Genomic DNA, 16,992 nt, shown 5'->3' on the forward strand with positions numbered 1-16,992 from the left:
ACATCATATAGTAGATTCAGAGTCAGAAGGTCTATGTCTGAATCCGAATTTTCTCATTCTTAGCTCTGTGATTCTGGACAAATAAAACAACCTCTTTGATTCTGTTTTGTTACCTGAAAAAGGGAATGACAATGACTTATCTCTTGTAGTCTTAGGAAATAAACATGCCAATGTTCTTTCTCAACTGTACAGCACTGTACAAAACTCACCTTTAAGTTATTAGAAGAAGAGCAAGGAACCTCACAGAAACTTTATAACATTACCTAGTTAAGAAACAGAGCAAGATTTTGCTTGCTTATATTTGGGGATCACTCTTCTCCCACCCCTTACTTCTCCTCCAGATTATTATTATTTTTTAATTCAGACTATTTAAGAGCACTTTTAGGTTAAAGCAATTAAGTTAGTAAATTAGAGGATTAAGATTTAGTTGTCAAATTAGATTTTCTTTATAATTCAAGGAGCTCAGAGGGACATGGATATGATTTAACCATGAAAGAAAAACATCAATGATTCTTCTGATCTACAGTAAGCATTGTTCTATATTTGATCTATAGCGAGCATGTTCTTTTGTTGAGTTTTTCACTACTACAGTAAGGATTTGGGGTAATGGTTTCATTAAAACATACAAGATAAAGTAAGATTCATGATACCTAAAATTTGCTGAGAGGAGATCTTAAGTTCATAAGTGTTCTCACCACAAAAAAATAAATAAAAACGAAGTGGTGGTGAAGTGATGGATATTTTAAGCCTGATTCTGGTACCATTACACAACATATAAATCTACCAAAACATAACACTGTATAATTTTAAAATGAGATTATGGTTTTTATATACAATCAAGTATTTAGTCACTACCATAGTGACAGATGCTGTAGATGGCTGGTCCAAGAAATGAGCTGGTCTCGGGCTGAAGGAAGGAAGAGTTCCCTCTTCATTTTTTAATCTTTGTAGTGCCATTATCTGATTCAAAGAACCCATGGCTAAAAAGACTCGTAGACTCCCATTCTGGTGGCCTGAGAACACATCAATCACAGGCATGTAGCTGTCAACAGCAACAATGGGGTACTGTGCATCAAGCAGCAGGCGAGAAATCTTGGGATCTCTAGAGGGAGAGAAATTGTGGATGAGCAAATAAAAATCATCAATCATGTCATGTCATAGAGTTGCTTTGTTTATTACTTAGTTTATTTTCTCAGTTTGTTAAAGAAAGATCTACAACTAGGAAAGTAATTGTGGCTTGAAGAAAAAAAAACATTTTACCCATAATCCATCAAATACAAATTACCAAGCAATACAGTCATGAGGCATCTGAGAGCAAGGAATGTATCTGATTTATCTCTTTATCATCAAGGACCCAAGCCTAGTGTCTGAGATTGAGAGTATCTCAGTAGAAGCCTGCTGAATTGCATTATTTTATAGCTAGGCAGTATGTGGTCAACTAGAAAAAGTATGGATTTTAGAGTCTGGCATATAAAAATTGGATAATATTACCAGTAACATTTGCTACCTACTGAGCATTTACTATATGACAGGCACTTTTAGAAATTCTATAATCTTTCCATCACTGCAAAGGTTAATATTAGCCACTGTTAACAGATGAGAACAAGCCCCAATGCTTTTCATTATACCATGTTGAATCTTAGCTCTGCCACTTACTTGCTGTGTGACTCTAAATAATCAATTTAACCTTTCTAAGTCTATTTCCTCATTTGTAAAATCTAGGTACTCAACTTTCATCAAAGGGCTGTTGTTAGGACTAAACTGATATAAATATAAAATAGCAACTAAGATGGTAAGTAGATGGTAAGTGCTTAGTATTGGTAGCTACCACTGTTTTATGCTTTCTCAGCAAAGAATGAGGTAAAATGGAATAAGAACAGAAAGAGAACACTGGACCAGACTGAGATCACAACTTAAAAAAAGGAGGAAAAGGCAAAAGCTGCCAAAGGCATCTGTGATCCCAGCAGTACTCTAGCCTGACCATGCTTTCCAATGTGCACTGTAAGTATTTAACTGCTCACAGAAGGCTTATTCATTTACTTTCTCACTAGATCCTCACATGTTTTACCAGGGAACCCTTATTTCACAGATGGTGAAAAGAAAGTAGGAGAGGTTAAGTCACAGAGGTCCTTCAAAGGACAAGTTTCCTTACTTGTAAAATAGAGGTGATGATAATACTTCATGGGATTATCTCACATGAGATAGTGTCCACAAAGTGTTCCTTGCAAAATGTAAAACATAGCATTTAAGAGAGAATCATGAGAAGGTTGTTAGGAAAGAAGTCTGTGTTAAAATAGTTAAATATTAGCACCTTGAACTTAAACAAAACAAAACAAAACAACAGTCTGTACTGAGTATAGAAATGGGCTTCAGATAAGCCAAAACCCCATCTAGGTGTTGGATAGTGATAAGTGAGATTTAGCAATCAAATCTGAAGGTCAAAAGACAATATTCGTTATAGAATTCTTATAAACAGATGATGTGAACATACTAAAATTCTGTGACAGAGCAATAAACTGTTAGTTCTGTTAGGCTGATAACCTCTGGCAGTAGAGCTTTTGGTGAGGAGAGTGGACTCTAGAGTGAGACTCTCTGCTTTCTAAGCCTGATTCTACTACTTACAATGAATGTGGCAAGCTATCTAAATTTCCTGTGCTCTGATAACTAATCTATAAAATAGGGGAATATAATTTACCTGACTTAGCGGGCTGCTCTGAGAATTAAAGGACTTGATGTATGTAAGGTTCTTAGCACAGGACCCAAACATGGTAAGCAGTATTTGTAAGACTGTTTTAACATAGGGGAAAAAAACAGTAACCATGGTGAAACTGAGAAATGTCTTCCAAGGAATTATTGAGCAAGTCATGTTTGCAAACCAAAACAATTCTTCTTCAGTCCATACAAAGTTAAAGATGTAAAATAAAGAATACTCCAAAAGATCATTTACTTGAATGACATGTAAAACTGATGGAGAGGGAGTTTCACCAGCCCGAGCAGCTTGTCCTGTCCTGGGCTCCGCACCTTGTTCCATGTTTCAATTATCATCACGTTGTTCTTAAGCCTTTCCAGGCATTTGGAAGACAGAGAGACAGGAATCACCTAGGGATAGGAATAACCAAAACAAAACAAGACACCTAAGACAGTAGATTAACTTTTAATCAACAAGCATTTACTGTAAGTCTGTAGCATGTTATGCACAATTCTAGAAGCTGAAGACATTAAAATAAAACTCATTCTGTATCTTCAGTCTGAAACAACAGGCTGGCATTAGAGACTGACATATAGGACCAAATATAAAGTGGTATGAGTTCTCTGATGACAAAGCTCATACAGATGGGGCTTTGGGGACACAGAGAAAAGGTTGCAGACATGCTAGTGATGGTGTCTACTAAGCTCATCTGACTCCTTCTAGGACAAAGTATCTCATTTGTAAACCCTTGCTAGGACAGATAGTTTTGAAACAAAGATGGCTACTGCACAGACAAAGGAGCACTTAGACAAAGGGCATCCGACTCATTGGTTGGGTGGTATGGCCTAGCGTGAAAAGCTCTGTCCAATAAGTGGCACGGCAAATAACAAAGTCAAGTATTCATCTGGATTTCTAGGGTAAAATTACTCCAGAATTGACTAACCAGATGGCAGTTGAAGGAGAAAAGTCACAGACAACCAGAGATCAAGAACCAAAACCAGTTCAGTCAAATTAGCAGTAAAATCAAGAATCAAGGGCCCACCAATGTGAAGGAACCCAAGCGCTAGTACAACTGCAACAGCAGAGGAGAGAGAAACCCACTGATGAAACCCATAGAAAGTGAGAGGCAAAAAGGGTGAAACTAGAAATGATTGAAGCCATGACGACAGTAAGATATCAGAATAACAGGGAACGGGAACAGGATTACTTTGTATCATTTAAGAAACTTCAATCATATAAAGTAACCTGAACACATTTCTGCTCAGTGAAAGCAAAAAGGAAAAAACTAACACAACATCCTAACATACAAACAGGGAAATTTCAGAGATCGCTTCTAGCATGTATAACTCTGTTTCTTAAAGTTAAGTAAGAGCTAACTAGTGTAAAAATCTCTGCCTAACAGGAGTCATGAAGGCTGAGAGGAAATTCAAGGCAGCAGGAACAGCATATATAAAGACATAGAAGTAGGAAAAGAGGATATTCAGGAAACTCGAAGTAGTGAAATATAGCTAGATTATCTCGTGTGAAGGGAAGAGTCACAGGAATTGAGATGAGAGAAGTACAGTCAGTTCTCAAAGGATCCTAGAGTCCACACTAAGGATTTAAACTCTATACTGAAGGTTCCAAGGATTCACAGAAATGTTATACTAAGTAGGGGAATAAAACAATCAGGTTAGTATTTTGGGAAAACCATTCTCCTTGTTGCACAGAGGAAAGTCTCTACCTGAACAGTCTGAAGGCTATTTGGAATGAGAGGGAGGGCCTGAATAAAAGCAGTGTCAGTGAGGTGGAGGTAAGAGTATAATTCTTGGGGTAATTAAGTTTCCAGCATCTATCAGACTTGGTAAATAATTATGTAAGAAAGACTCAAGGACAACTTTCAGGTTCTGCTTGGGTTTCTGAGTAATTTTGACTTAGGGTGGACAGGAGGAGGAAGAAAAGATTTGGAAGGAATAATAATTCAGATGTCAACAAATTTGATTTCCTTTTTTTATTTACAAATCTTTATTGAGTATGTGTAATATGTCAGGCATTGTGTTAGGTGCCAAGTGTAACATGCTTTTGAGACATCCAGGTGGTGACAATCAGCAGGCAGCTAAACAAAGAGATCTGAAACTTGAGGGAAATGTCTGGTGTATGTAAGTGTGATTTAGAAGTTATCTTCATAAAAATGATAGCTGAAGCTATGGGAATAGATTTGGTTAGCCATGGGGAAAAGAGGGTTGGTTTGGAACTGTTGAGGATAGAGTAATCAAGAGAAGCACGATACTTAAAGGCAAGAGAAAGGGAGAAGTGTTGGGGTCACCACTCTGCTTTTCTTTTGTGGTCAATGACCAGAAATGAACAGTTGTCCAGTCAGGAGGAAAGTAATAGAAGTGAGTTATAAAAACTCAGAAGAAAAATCATTTAAACAATAGCATTAACTTCTACAGAGAAATCAAATATGATGAACATTAAAATAAGCAGAGGAATAAATGAGAGAAAAATAAAAAATAAAGACTGGAGATACAGAAAAGCAAGGGGGTGGGGGGGAGATGAAGGTCCTAGAGGAAGCAGAAAGGAATAGAACTTGGAACTCAGGCAAAAGAGAGTGGGAAATCATATCAACTGAGATGGGACAGAAGAAAATGCACACAAAAAGATATAAAATGTTGGCATACCTTTTCCTCTTCTCATCTAATAGTAGGACTGGCTCTATATACCAGATAATTACAAAGGCCTCTCTCAGCCTGAACATTCTAGATTTCGTTTACAATGAAATTGCAATTTGGGAAACATATTGCCTCCCACCCCCAGATATCCCAAATAGAAACAGAATGTTAAGACATTTAAAAAGTTACCTGAGAGAAGTTAAAGACTGGTTGTGTTGTGCCCCACGCAATGACAGATCTGGTTACTTCCTCAGTGCTGAAGAGTTTGCAATTAAAATAGATATTGCATGGCAGTTGTTTCTCAGAGTCTCCAGTAATGAAATCTTTCCCATCTGGCACCATCAACAGCACATGCAACAACAAAGTACTTTCTTTTGTTGACGCAGTTGTGTGATGTACTAAATTGTGGGAAGCTGGCACATCCATGAAGGGCGAAGGGTCTGGCACAACAGGGCTTGATGACTTTGGGGTAGGGAGTATCAAATTCTCTGCTTTCTTTACAGTTTCTTCATGAATTTGATTTAGTATCTGTGGATTTTTGATACTGGTAACAGGTTGACCAGGTTCTGATAGAGCACAAAGTGGGGTATGTCTGGCACTGCTACTTAACTTAGAATTGAAGCCACTGAAATCTTTGTTATCCAGAACAAGCTCCACAGTTACCTATAAAACACAAAAGAAGATAGCTAGTAAGAATGTCTTCTAGAATCAGAATCAGAATTTTGCAGCTAGGAGCAGTATCAGATAGGAAATAAATTAACACATCCTCAAATACTGTAATAGTGAGAACACTAATAGACTGCATATACATTACCTTACCAGGATTAAGAAAAGCTAAGCAGACGATTTATCAATAATAAAAGATGAGCTTGTATTATTGCCACATTTGTGCCAAAAAATAAGGAAATACTCAAAAAAGGATGGAGACATATTGAAAGCACACAGAATCTAGTTGGAGGGCTTCCCACTGGCCAAATTTAAGACAATTTGAGCCTCAAAAAGAGTAAAACAGTAATGGATTATAATCTATTGAATAATGTAAGAATCTAAAGTCTGCATCAATATAAATATGGGAGAAGGGGCAACTCTTCAGTACAGTAGAATGCCAGGTAATATTGCGCAGGGCATGGAGGAGTTAGAAAATCATCACCTTACATAGAACACGGTAATGAATCAGTGGAATGAAGATAAGAAGATTTATCCCAGATATAAGGAAGCTTTTAGCATCTATTGGACTTGGTGAATACTGCAGGAAAATCCCCATAAAGGACATTCTATGAACGATCTGGCTTTATATTTCAAAAACAGCAGCAGGCTGGAAGACAAAGAAGGGCTGCAGAACTTTTTTTTTTTTTAAAGATTTATTTATTGATTTATACAAGCACTGGGTACAGTCAGAAGCGTGGGAGGGTGAGAGAACTCACCAGAGCCAGAGCGGGGAACAGAACAGGCGGACTGATGAAATACACTGCTGAGGGGAGCAGCAGGCCAGACAGGAGAGGTCTGTCGAGCCATGTGGGACCCTTGCCAGCGGCCGGGGATAGAACCAGCGCTGCAGAGGCTGTGGGCAGCTTCACAGCCCAGCGCTCAACCACTGTGCCACCAGGGGAGGCCCTGCAGAACTATTTTAAACTAAAGGGGATTAGAGAGGTGACAATTAAAAGCATGGATGATCTTGAACTGCAAAAAATTGATATAAAGGGATGTACTGATAGAAGCCATGACCACAGCAAGATATCAGAAGGGCAGAGAAGTGGAACAGGGTTGTATCCATTTAAGAAACTCCAATCGTAAGGTAACCTGAGCACATTCCTGCTCACTGAAACCAAAAAGGATAAAACTAACACAACATCCTAACCTACAAATAAGGAAATTTCAGAGAGAGCTTCTAGGATGAAATAACTCTGTTTCTTAAAGTTAAGCAAGAGTTAACTAGTGCAAAAATCTCTGCCTAACAGGAGTCATGAAGGCTGAGAGGAAATACAAGGCAGCAGGAACAGCACAACTAAAGACACAGAGGTAGGAAAAAATGATATTCAGGAAACTCTTTAGTAGAGGAATATAGCTGGATTATTTTGTGTGAAGGGAAGAGTGACAGGAGTTGAGATTGGAGAAGTACAGACAAACAGTTCTCAGAGGATCATAGAGTCCAAACTAAGGATTTGAACTTTATCCTGAGGGCTCTAGGGATTGGTGAAATCTGGGCACAACTGGTGAAATCTGAGTATGCATTATAAATAGAATATAGTATCAATGTTAATTTGATTTTCATAACTGTACAGAGTTATGGCCTAGGGAATACACACAAGAATTTAGGGGGAAAGAGACAATATCTGTAACATTCTCTAATAGTTCAGGAAAAAGTATGTGTGTGTGTGTGTGTGTGTGTGTGTATGTAGAGGGGCTAAGAGAAACAGAGAGGGAGAAAGGAGAAAGACAAAGGGAAGAAGTAGACAATTATAAAGCAAATGTGACAAATGTTAATAATGGTGAGTCTAAGGCCTCCCTGTGGCATGGGGGTTAAAGCCATAGTGCTATCAAGCTATCTGCAGCCACTGCAGCATGAGTTTGATCCCCGGCCAGGGAGCTGACCCACTTATGGCACAGCAGACCTTTCCTGTCTCACTCGCTGTTCCCCTCAGCAGTGTATTTCAGTCAATCTGCCTGTTGTGCTCCCCACTCTGTTGCTGGTGAATCCTCTCACCCCCCTGCACCTCTGGCCTACACCCCAGTTCTTGTATGCATAAATAAATAAATCTTTAAAAAACAAAAAAAAATATTGGTGAGCCTAGGTAAAAAGTATGTGAGCTCTTTGTCCTACTTTTGTAATTTTTCTGGAAGCTTGAAGTTATTTTTAAAAGTTTAAAAATATTATAAAGTAAAAAGTTAAAAAGGATTCAAGAATGAAAACAGTCACTGCTGAGACTGAATTACTGAGGATAAAGGGGACTTGTACTTTTATTTAAAACACACATCAGGGCCTCCCCGGTGGCGCAGCGGTTGAGCGCTGGGTTGCGAAGCTGCCCGCAGCCTCTGCAGCGCCGGTTCGATCCCCGGCTGCTCCCCGGCCACCGGAGGAGGGTCCCACATGGCGCGCAGACCTCTCCTGCCGCCCGCTGCTCCCCTCAGCAGTGTACTTCGGTCCTTCTGCCTGTTCTGCTCCCCGCTCTGGCTCTGGTGAATTCTCTCACCCTCCTGTGCTTCCGACTGTACCCAGTGCTTGTATAAATAAATAAATAAATAAATAAATCTTAAAAAAAAAAAAACAAAAAAAAAAAACACATCAAAGTTCCTTTGCTCTACTGAATATAGACAACAATCTGTCTAGAGTAGTACTTCTCTTAACAGACTCAAGACAGAAACAATTTCTAGTCCATCAATTGTACTTATTACTCCTTTCTGATTTGAAACTTTGCAGTCCAGATAACTAGGCAAGCAAAGCCAACAAACAAAAAACATTACTAGCAAAAAGTAATGTGATATTTTCTTTGCAGTGATAATCATGCAAGCCTTTAAAACTAAATGGTATTTATTACTAAAAGACTAAGAGGGGAGCGAGCAAAGAAAGAGCTTTCAAGAACAAACAGTAGCATGAAAATCAAGAACAAAAGCACAGAGGCATGAACCAACATGTAGCTTAACAACTGTTTATACTGTTTGACTTGGCTGTTGATAAGGAAGCTGCAAGAGAGAAGCTTCAGTTGTAGGCGAGGGTCATATGGTAAGCCCTGTATTTTTATTCTTTGGGCCAAGGGGAGTTAAGGTAATGTTTTAGATTTGGCTGTGGTAATTCTAAAAGCTCACCAAGACAAGTCAAAGCTATACTGAAGCCATACATTCACATTCGGCCACATGCCGATGTTTCTGAATACAAGGAAGAAATCCTCTTTCAATGAACTGTTTTCCCTCTTCCCTCCTATAATCTAGCCTCTACAAAGTAATCTTTAAAAAATATAAATCAGATGTAACTCCTGTATTTCAATGTCCTTACCTGGCTCTGAGGATAAAATGTATACCCTTTACTCTCACCTACAAAGTTCTGAATGATATGTTCCTGGCTGCTGGTCCAATCTTACTTTTCATCATTCTCCTCTTGGCTCACTAAACTGTGGTAATGTTCTGTCCCTTGAACATGCTGTACTCATTCTGACTTTAGGGCCTTAGTGTGTGTTATTCTTATTGTCTGGAATGATCTTCCTTGTGCTATTTTTTTACTGGGTGGGCTCTTCCTCTCATTATTCAACTCCTACCTTAAACGTCACCTCCTTGGGAGGTCTCCTAGGGAGACCCTCCTTGATCCTCATCTTCTATATCCTCCCAGGTATTCACTATCACATTGTACCATTTACTTCCTTCACAGCACAGCATATCTGTTGCCCTATTTTAATATAAACTATAAGAGCAGAGATCCTGGTTTTGTTTACTACGGTATTCTTAGCACCTGTCAGTAAAGTGGGCCCAATAAGTGTTCTACTACCTGAATGTATATCAAGGTACCTTGAGGGGGCCAAGAGGAGCCTGACCATTTTCCTGCTGCACTGGAAGCGGGTCACTGAAAGAAAGCAGCTCAGACTGAATGACAGCTCGCAAAGGCAGTGATGCAGATCCAGTCACCTGTGGCTGAGAGTAGGAAAGAAAAGGTTTAGGTCAAATTAAAGAGTAGTCACAGCTCTAACAGAAGTGACAACATATGACTTGTAAAGGAAAAAATGCTTGATGAATTAAATAGTTTAATTATTTGACTGACTGAGACAACTCTTTTTTTTTTTTAAAGATTTATTTATTTATTTATACAAGCACTGGGTACAGTCAGAAGTGCGGGAGGGTGAGAGAATTCACCAGAGCCAGAGCAGGGAGCAGAGCAGGCAGACTGACGAAGTACACTGCTGAGGGGAGCAGCGGGCGGCAGGAAAGGTCTGCGCGCCATGTGGGACCCTCGCCCAGTGGCTGGGGATTGAACCGGCGCTGCAGAGGCTGCGGGCAGCTTCACAACCCAGCACTCAACCACTGCGCCACCGGGGAGGCCCTGAGACAGCTCTTAAGTGGGAGCCAAATTCTCCCATATTTGGTGCCCCTTCTTGTTTTACTACTTCTCTCTGGACTACATATATTATACAAGGTTTCATGAGTCACAAAGAGGTTGGGAGATGATCTATTTATATTTTTTAGGAGTTAGTTCTTCATAAAAAATGTTCAACTTCTCTCTTAAAAATTAAAAAAAACTTAGATATAAATTTTTGCCATTAAAGCTAGTCAAATTACAAAACTTAATATACCTGATGATATCAAGGCTACAAAGAGCTGTCATATGTGTGATGTTAGGAATATGAATAGGCAACATACTTTTTGGACATTAAATTCAGCACTAAGTATAAAAAGGCTTAAATATTCATATTTTTTGTCTAGTAATTCCATTTCTGGGTGTTTTACATTAAAGAAACAATAAATAACACAAAGCTTACATAAAAACATGTATATTTTAAAGGTAACAATTACTAATAACTAGATTCCAATACTCAGGAATTCTAAGCTAATTATAGCACATTCCTGTAACAGAATGAAAGTCTGAAATAATATGAACAATGTTTGTTAAAATGGTTGGTAAAAATGGGGCATTAAATTATATATAGTAAACCTTCATTTATTATAAAATTATGTGGAAAAGATTAAATACGTATTTTTGGAAAAAAAAAGAATAAAACCTTTAAGACAATACTAAATTTTAAAAAGCAGGGTAAAACTTGCACGCACAATTATCTTACTATCAAATGTTACTGTCAAAATTTACATACATACATTTAATTTATTTGAAAAAAGGCAAAGGAGAGATAAATATTAACAAGTTACTCCTTGGTAAAAGATTACAGGCACTTTTTGTTTTTTAAAAATATTTTTGAAGTTTTTGATAAAATCATGCACAATTCTTTCATAGTTAAAAAAAAGACATTAACTAGATAATTTAATGTAAATATACTGAAATATCTTAAGCCTGTCATGAGATAGGCTTATTTCATTGTGGAATAATGGTTTACCCCCCTCCCTATTTTGCTGTATTTTCCAAGAAGAACTTGTATTATTCATAGTCTCTGGAAAAACATATAAAAAGTAAATAAGATGCATACACTACGTTGTATATACCAAAGAGGAGGTCAAAGATTATAAAGAGTACTCTGTTATTGAAGGAGTTAAAAACTGCTTATGACAGAGTTGTATTGTTGCAAATGGATTTTACAAACTTGGAATTAGCTGGATGGACACTGGAAACCTACATATTCTGCCTGAAAACAGGAAGGAGAATCTCAAATTAAAACTAACATACTCTCCCTAGTAGGAAGCACAGCAAAGAGGTTAAGACCTTAGGAGCTGAAGTCAGAAGACTTGTGGTGAGTCCTGTATTTTGTCTGTTATTAGCTTGGATGATCCTCAACAAGTTACTTAACTTTACTAAATCTTAGTTTCTTCATCTATAAAATGAAGACAATAATGTACTTAATTCACAGAGTTCTAGCAATGATTAAATTTGATAGTATGGAGCCTCCCCTGGTGGCGCAGGGGTTGAGGCTGCCCACAGCCTCTGCAGCGCCGGTTCGTTCCCCGGCTGCCCGCGAGGGTCCCACCAAGAAAAAAAAAAGATAGTATGTTTGTGTATAGCCTTTGGCATAATATCTGGCCTATAACAAACAGAAATTCAAAATTTTAAGAAAAAATAATCATAAGCATTAATGTTGTTTGACCCTAGAGAAATTCCAAGTTTAGGTAAGAATATGATTTTAAGTATGCTCTAACTGCCTGGTGTAAGTGATAAGACAAAGGTAAAAATCACCTTAAGTACCTTTTTTTGTGGGGTTTTCTTTGTGTAAATTTGGAAGGTGAGGTTGGAATTCCACCAGTGTTCTATCATTGGGCCACCAAAGTGTACTGGAAACACAAATCGTTGCTGGAATTTCACCACTGGAAGGAGAACCAGACACATAAGCACATATTAAGCCACCCCAGTTAGCATCAATTCACCTCTGAGACTGCCCACCTCCCTTTCACATCTACCTAAAATCTCTTTAGGGTTGTAGTCAGTGAATTTCATAGAAAGTGTTAGGCTTGGAAGACTGAAGGAACAGAGATAAAGAGAAAACTCTAGGTATAGTACATGGAAGATGAACAGCTCTATGCTGCTCTGCTTTGCGCTGAAAAATGAATGTTAAGCATATGAGCCTGGGCTGTACAGAGACATACATTTCACTGGGTGTAGGGTTATATGACTTACTATTTTTAAAAGATAAAAACAGTTTAACTACATAAAAGTTCCTCAACCATATTTTAGCCAACAAGATCAATTATACATTTTCCCAGACTAGCTTCTGTTGCTATCAATAATTAAAACACACAGCCAGTAAGCATAAGAAAAAAAATTTAAAACCCTAATTCTTCCTTAAGATGATAAGTGAAACAATGAATCTAGTAAAATAGAATATTAAATAGCATTAGGTGCTCTTTTTAAGGGCAAGCATTTACTTTTAATGTTTATGCTGGTTATACTTAAGCAAGAAACAGTGTTGGTACAAGATTACTCACTTAAGTACCATTTTTAACAATTGAAAACAGCTTAAATATTGACCTACTGAGCAGTGGGGGTGGTGTTTAAATTATGATATTACCACACAGTGAGATACTATATAGTCAATAAGGGACTGAGGAAGTTATCTATGTCCTTGAAAAAATTCCTATGACATACTATCGAAACAAGGTGCAGAACAGTGTATATGGTACACTAATATTTGGATAAAAATGGGAAGAGGGCAAAAAATAAGCATATTGGCTTAAACATATATAAAATCTTAGGAAAAATACAAAATTTACAGAAGAGTTCATAGAGAGGGGATCTTGAAATTCTGAGCCACATGAATGGATGATGACTTGTTAAAAAACCAAACCAAACAAAATCTAAAAACCCAATGTAACTATGGTGCATAGCAAGTGTAAAAGAGAGTTAGGACCCCTGTTTTTACTTCTCAAATATTCCCAGAGAGGAAAATGAACACTGATAGGACCGTTCATGGATCAAACTGGAGAACCAGGCAAAGATATTCTCAAAATCTGTTAGAAAAGTAGTGATAATTTTGAATGTCAGAAACATGAATGGTTATTATATTACACATTTACTTATCTGTATTAGAAATATTTAAAACAAAAAAAAGCACCAGCAACAAAAGAAAAAAAGATATATGAGTGACATCAAAATCTAAAACTTTTGTGCTGTAAATGATACTATTTAGAATATTAAAGGACAATCCATACAATGGGAGAAAATACTTGCAAATCAAAATTCTAATAAGGTTCTGTATCCAGAATATATAAAGAACACTTTGATCTTAATAATAATTTTAAAAAGGGTAAAGGATTTAAACATTTTTCTAAGATATACAAGTAGACAGTGAGCACACGAAAAGATGATCAAAATCACAATGAGATACCATTTGACACCCACTAGGATGGCTAGAATTAAAAAAAAATGGAAAATAAAAAGTGTTGATGAAGAGATAAGAGAGTCTGGTGAGAATATAAAATGGTGGAGTAGCTGTTTGAAACAGTCCAGCACAAAAAATTAAAATACACAGTTACCATATGATTCAGTAATTCCATATTAGTACATAACCAAAGTAAAGGACAGCATATATCTGTATGAAATTATATACACATTTTCCATAATTGCTTGAAAGTGGAAATAACTCCAGTGCCCATCACCTGATGGGGTATTATACAAACCACCACATGGATGGAAATATTATAGTAAGTCAAAAAAGTCAATCACAAAAATCACATATTGTATGATTCCATTTATAAAAATGTCCAGAATGGAGTGAAGAAGAAAATGAGGCGTGGTGAGTGATAAATGTGTTTGGGATTTCTTTCAGGTGGGATTAAAATATACTAAAATTAGACTGTGGTGATGGTGGCACAACACTGTGAATATACTAAAAACTACTTAATTGTTAACTTCAAATATGTAATTAACTGGTAAATGAATTTTAAAAAGATGCTTTTAAAAACAAGAAGAAAAATGGCAATAGTTGAAAGTACATGATCTAAGTGTTAGGAGTTCTGAGTTCTAGTATCGGCTGTTACTGACTCACGTCAGGATAATCATAACACTTCTGAGCAAATTTCCTCACAAAATAAAGGACTTGGAGTAAACTCACTTCAAAAGTCTTTCTAGCTCTAAGATTCTATGATCATATAAAAGTCAGAGGCGTGATTGGGGATTCAAAGTGTCTAAGGTGCAGAAAGGCAGTCTCTTGCTTACTTCCATCTATAATTTTACTGGAGGCGAGTCGAACGACTTCTGTGATCAAAGTTGTCTTTCCCACTCCACTTTCAGAAAAGCCCACAGGAAAGTGATATTCTACAAAGAAGGTGCTAAAAATCAAGACAAAAAAGTTATTTAAAAACAAGCCAAATAATAATCCTATTTCCTGTCTGACAATCCTACAAGTCATGCAAGGTCCTATTTTCACTGTATCTCAGATTCTCAGAGGACTTACCTCCTTTTTCAAATCTTCACCAATCCTATTGGGCAGAATTAAAGACTCCCTGCCATGTTAACCCACAGCAATTTTAATATAAACCATCTCTTTTGGCTCCTAAAGGCCTATATTATCAATAGTCACTAAAATATTTTCTCCTGCTGACTGTAAAGTATGCAAGAACAATCTAAGTCTTAATTTTATTTTCACACTTACTTGGTATAGTACATAGGACCGATAGGGGGATTCAGTAGATATCAATTGGCTGAATGATACATATGAAAACACTTTACAAATCATAAAGTGTTAAACACTTATTTATTATTAGACACACTTTCTAGAAATGTCAGATTTAGCGTTCTCATGTTAGAGACATACCGCTTTTTTGTTGGTGTCAGCTTAGGTGGTCGCCCAGGAAAGCTTTTATTGCCAAGGGTAACCTGAGGACTATCTGGAGGTACTCCCATTGTTTCAATGATGATTCTGACTGACTGCGCTCTTCCCAGGAGGGACAGTTTATCCACACTCAGTGTCATCACTTGGGCATCTTCCAGTGTTTCTGATGGCATCTGTGGTTCAACCAAATTTCTGAAAGAATTTCATAGATAGTGAAGCGACTGGTCAGAGGCCCAACATGGATAATCTACTTTGCATGAACAAGAAGAGGAAAGAGATAGGGCAGCAAGCATCTTAATTCACAAACTGTCAAGGATTGAGAAGTGCTTTAATTATTAGAAGTCTGGCCCCCTAACCTATAGCTAAAAAGATCTCAAGAAATGTGAAAACATGCTTATAATCTAAAGGCCTAACTACCTACAAGCATAGAAACTGATGTTACACAACTAGGTCTTTTACAAGGGATACCGATTTTACACTAGTTATTCACTATAATTGTCACTTTTGTATATTCTTTTTAATTTGCTTTCTTTATGCATATTTTCTATATAAGCGTGCAATCACAGAACACACACAATCCAGAAATCTGCCTTTTCCCTGAATCATTATATCATGTCCATTTTATCTTTTCATGCTATTAAAATTTTAAGGATTGTAATACTTAATGAGTTACTATAACTCACTTAAGCAGGCTGATCAAGTTGAACAAATACAGATCATTTCACTTTAGGGGATCTTGAAGAAACAATTTTCCTTTGCTTTTGCCTCTAAATAAACACTCATAAAGAGGCTCACCTATTTTTCTTGCCTACTGCCATCTTCTTTAGCTTATGATCACTTGAGTCCGGAACCTTAGGAGATTTGGAAAGAGATTTTGACTGGCTCATTTTTTTAGAAGGGACATTATCATCATTTTCACTGAAGAAATCACTGAAGCTGGTATTAGATTTCTGTGGGGGAAGAAAAGGAAAGAAAGGAACCAAAAGATAATTCTTTGGGGTAATGATAATGAAACATTTCTCTAAAAGTAATCAGAGTCTGCTCTGCACATAAATGATTCTCTTAAAGAGGTAACTGACACTAGGGAGATAATCCCATGATTCTCTTTGTCATACAAAAATACTTTAAAGTTCAGAAAAAATAAGCTACAAGTTCAGTTAAAAAAAAAATGAAAATAGATCCTTCTTTTAAATTCTCACTAACAACAATAGCCTGCTATGTATGTGGTACTATGCTAAGTGCTCAATGTGTGTGTATAATGCCGCGTTCCTGTACAATGTCTTTATGACAATTTTTACAAGTGAGAAAATGAATGCTGAGAGAAGTTGTATATGATTCACAGCTATAAGTAGTAAAGACAGAATTTGATCTCCAGGGGTCCCTAAGCCTGTTTTTCTACCACATAACTAGTACAATGTCACCTAACTACATGGATGCTAAGACGCTGCTTTTTACACCATTCTATACTATTAATGATTCAATTCTTCTTTTAATCTTGCTAAAATTAACAGTTTATTACATTTCACAAATCTCCTTAATGGAGGAACCAGTGACTAAGGCCCCTGAAATTCATTTTTTAGAAAACCAAGATATAATTAAAATACAACATGGTATCAATTTTAGGTGTACAACATAATAATTATAAATGTATACATTGAACACGACTAACAACAAATTTAGCTAACAACCATCCCCACACAGTTATAATTTATTTTTCTTGTGACGAGAACTTTTAAAA

The 16,992-nt window shown here is 37.0% G+C and overlaps 1 protein-coding gene across 3 annotated transcripts in view; it reads right to left on the minus strand.

The window, feature by feature from the left end:
- Positions 1-16,992, minus strand: part of C2CD3 (C2 domain containing 3 centriole elongation regulator) — a 112,653-nt gene that overhangs the window by 66,190 nt on the left and 29,471 nt on the right. For all 3 annotated transcript variants that reach the window (XM_037522954.2, XM_037522952.2, XM_037522955.2), the window contains exons 9-16: positions 16,050-16,204; positions 15,237-15,446; positions 14,639-14,751; positions 12,173-12,291; positions 9,838-9,960; positions 5,530-6,003; positions 2,948-3,099; positions 856-1,102 (exon numbers count right to left, since the gene is read on the minus strand). In XM_037522954.2, the coding sequence (XP_037378851.1) occupies positions 856-1,102; positions 2,948-3,099; positions 5,530-6,003; positions 9,838-9,960; positions 12,173-12,291; positions 14,639-14,751; positions 15,237-15,446; positions 16,050-16,204 (1,593 nt within the window). The remainder of the gene's footprint in view (positions 1-855; positions 1,103-2,947; positions 3,100-5,529; positions 6,004-9,837; positions 9,961-12,172; positions 12,292-14,638; positions 14,752-15,236; positions 15,447-16,049; positions 16,205-16,992) is intronic.

The sequence above is a fragment of the Talpa occidentalis genome, unplaced genomic scaffold (genome assembly GCF_014898055.3).
Source record: "Talpa occidentalis isolate TD23 unplaced genomic scaffold, MPIMG_talOcc4v2.1 talOcc4.3, whole genome shotgun sequence".
NCBI classification, from domain to species: domain Eukaryota; kingdom Metazoa; phylum Chordata; class Mammalia; order Eulipotyphla; family Talpidae; genus Talpa; species Talpa occidentalis.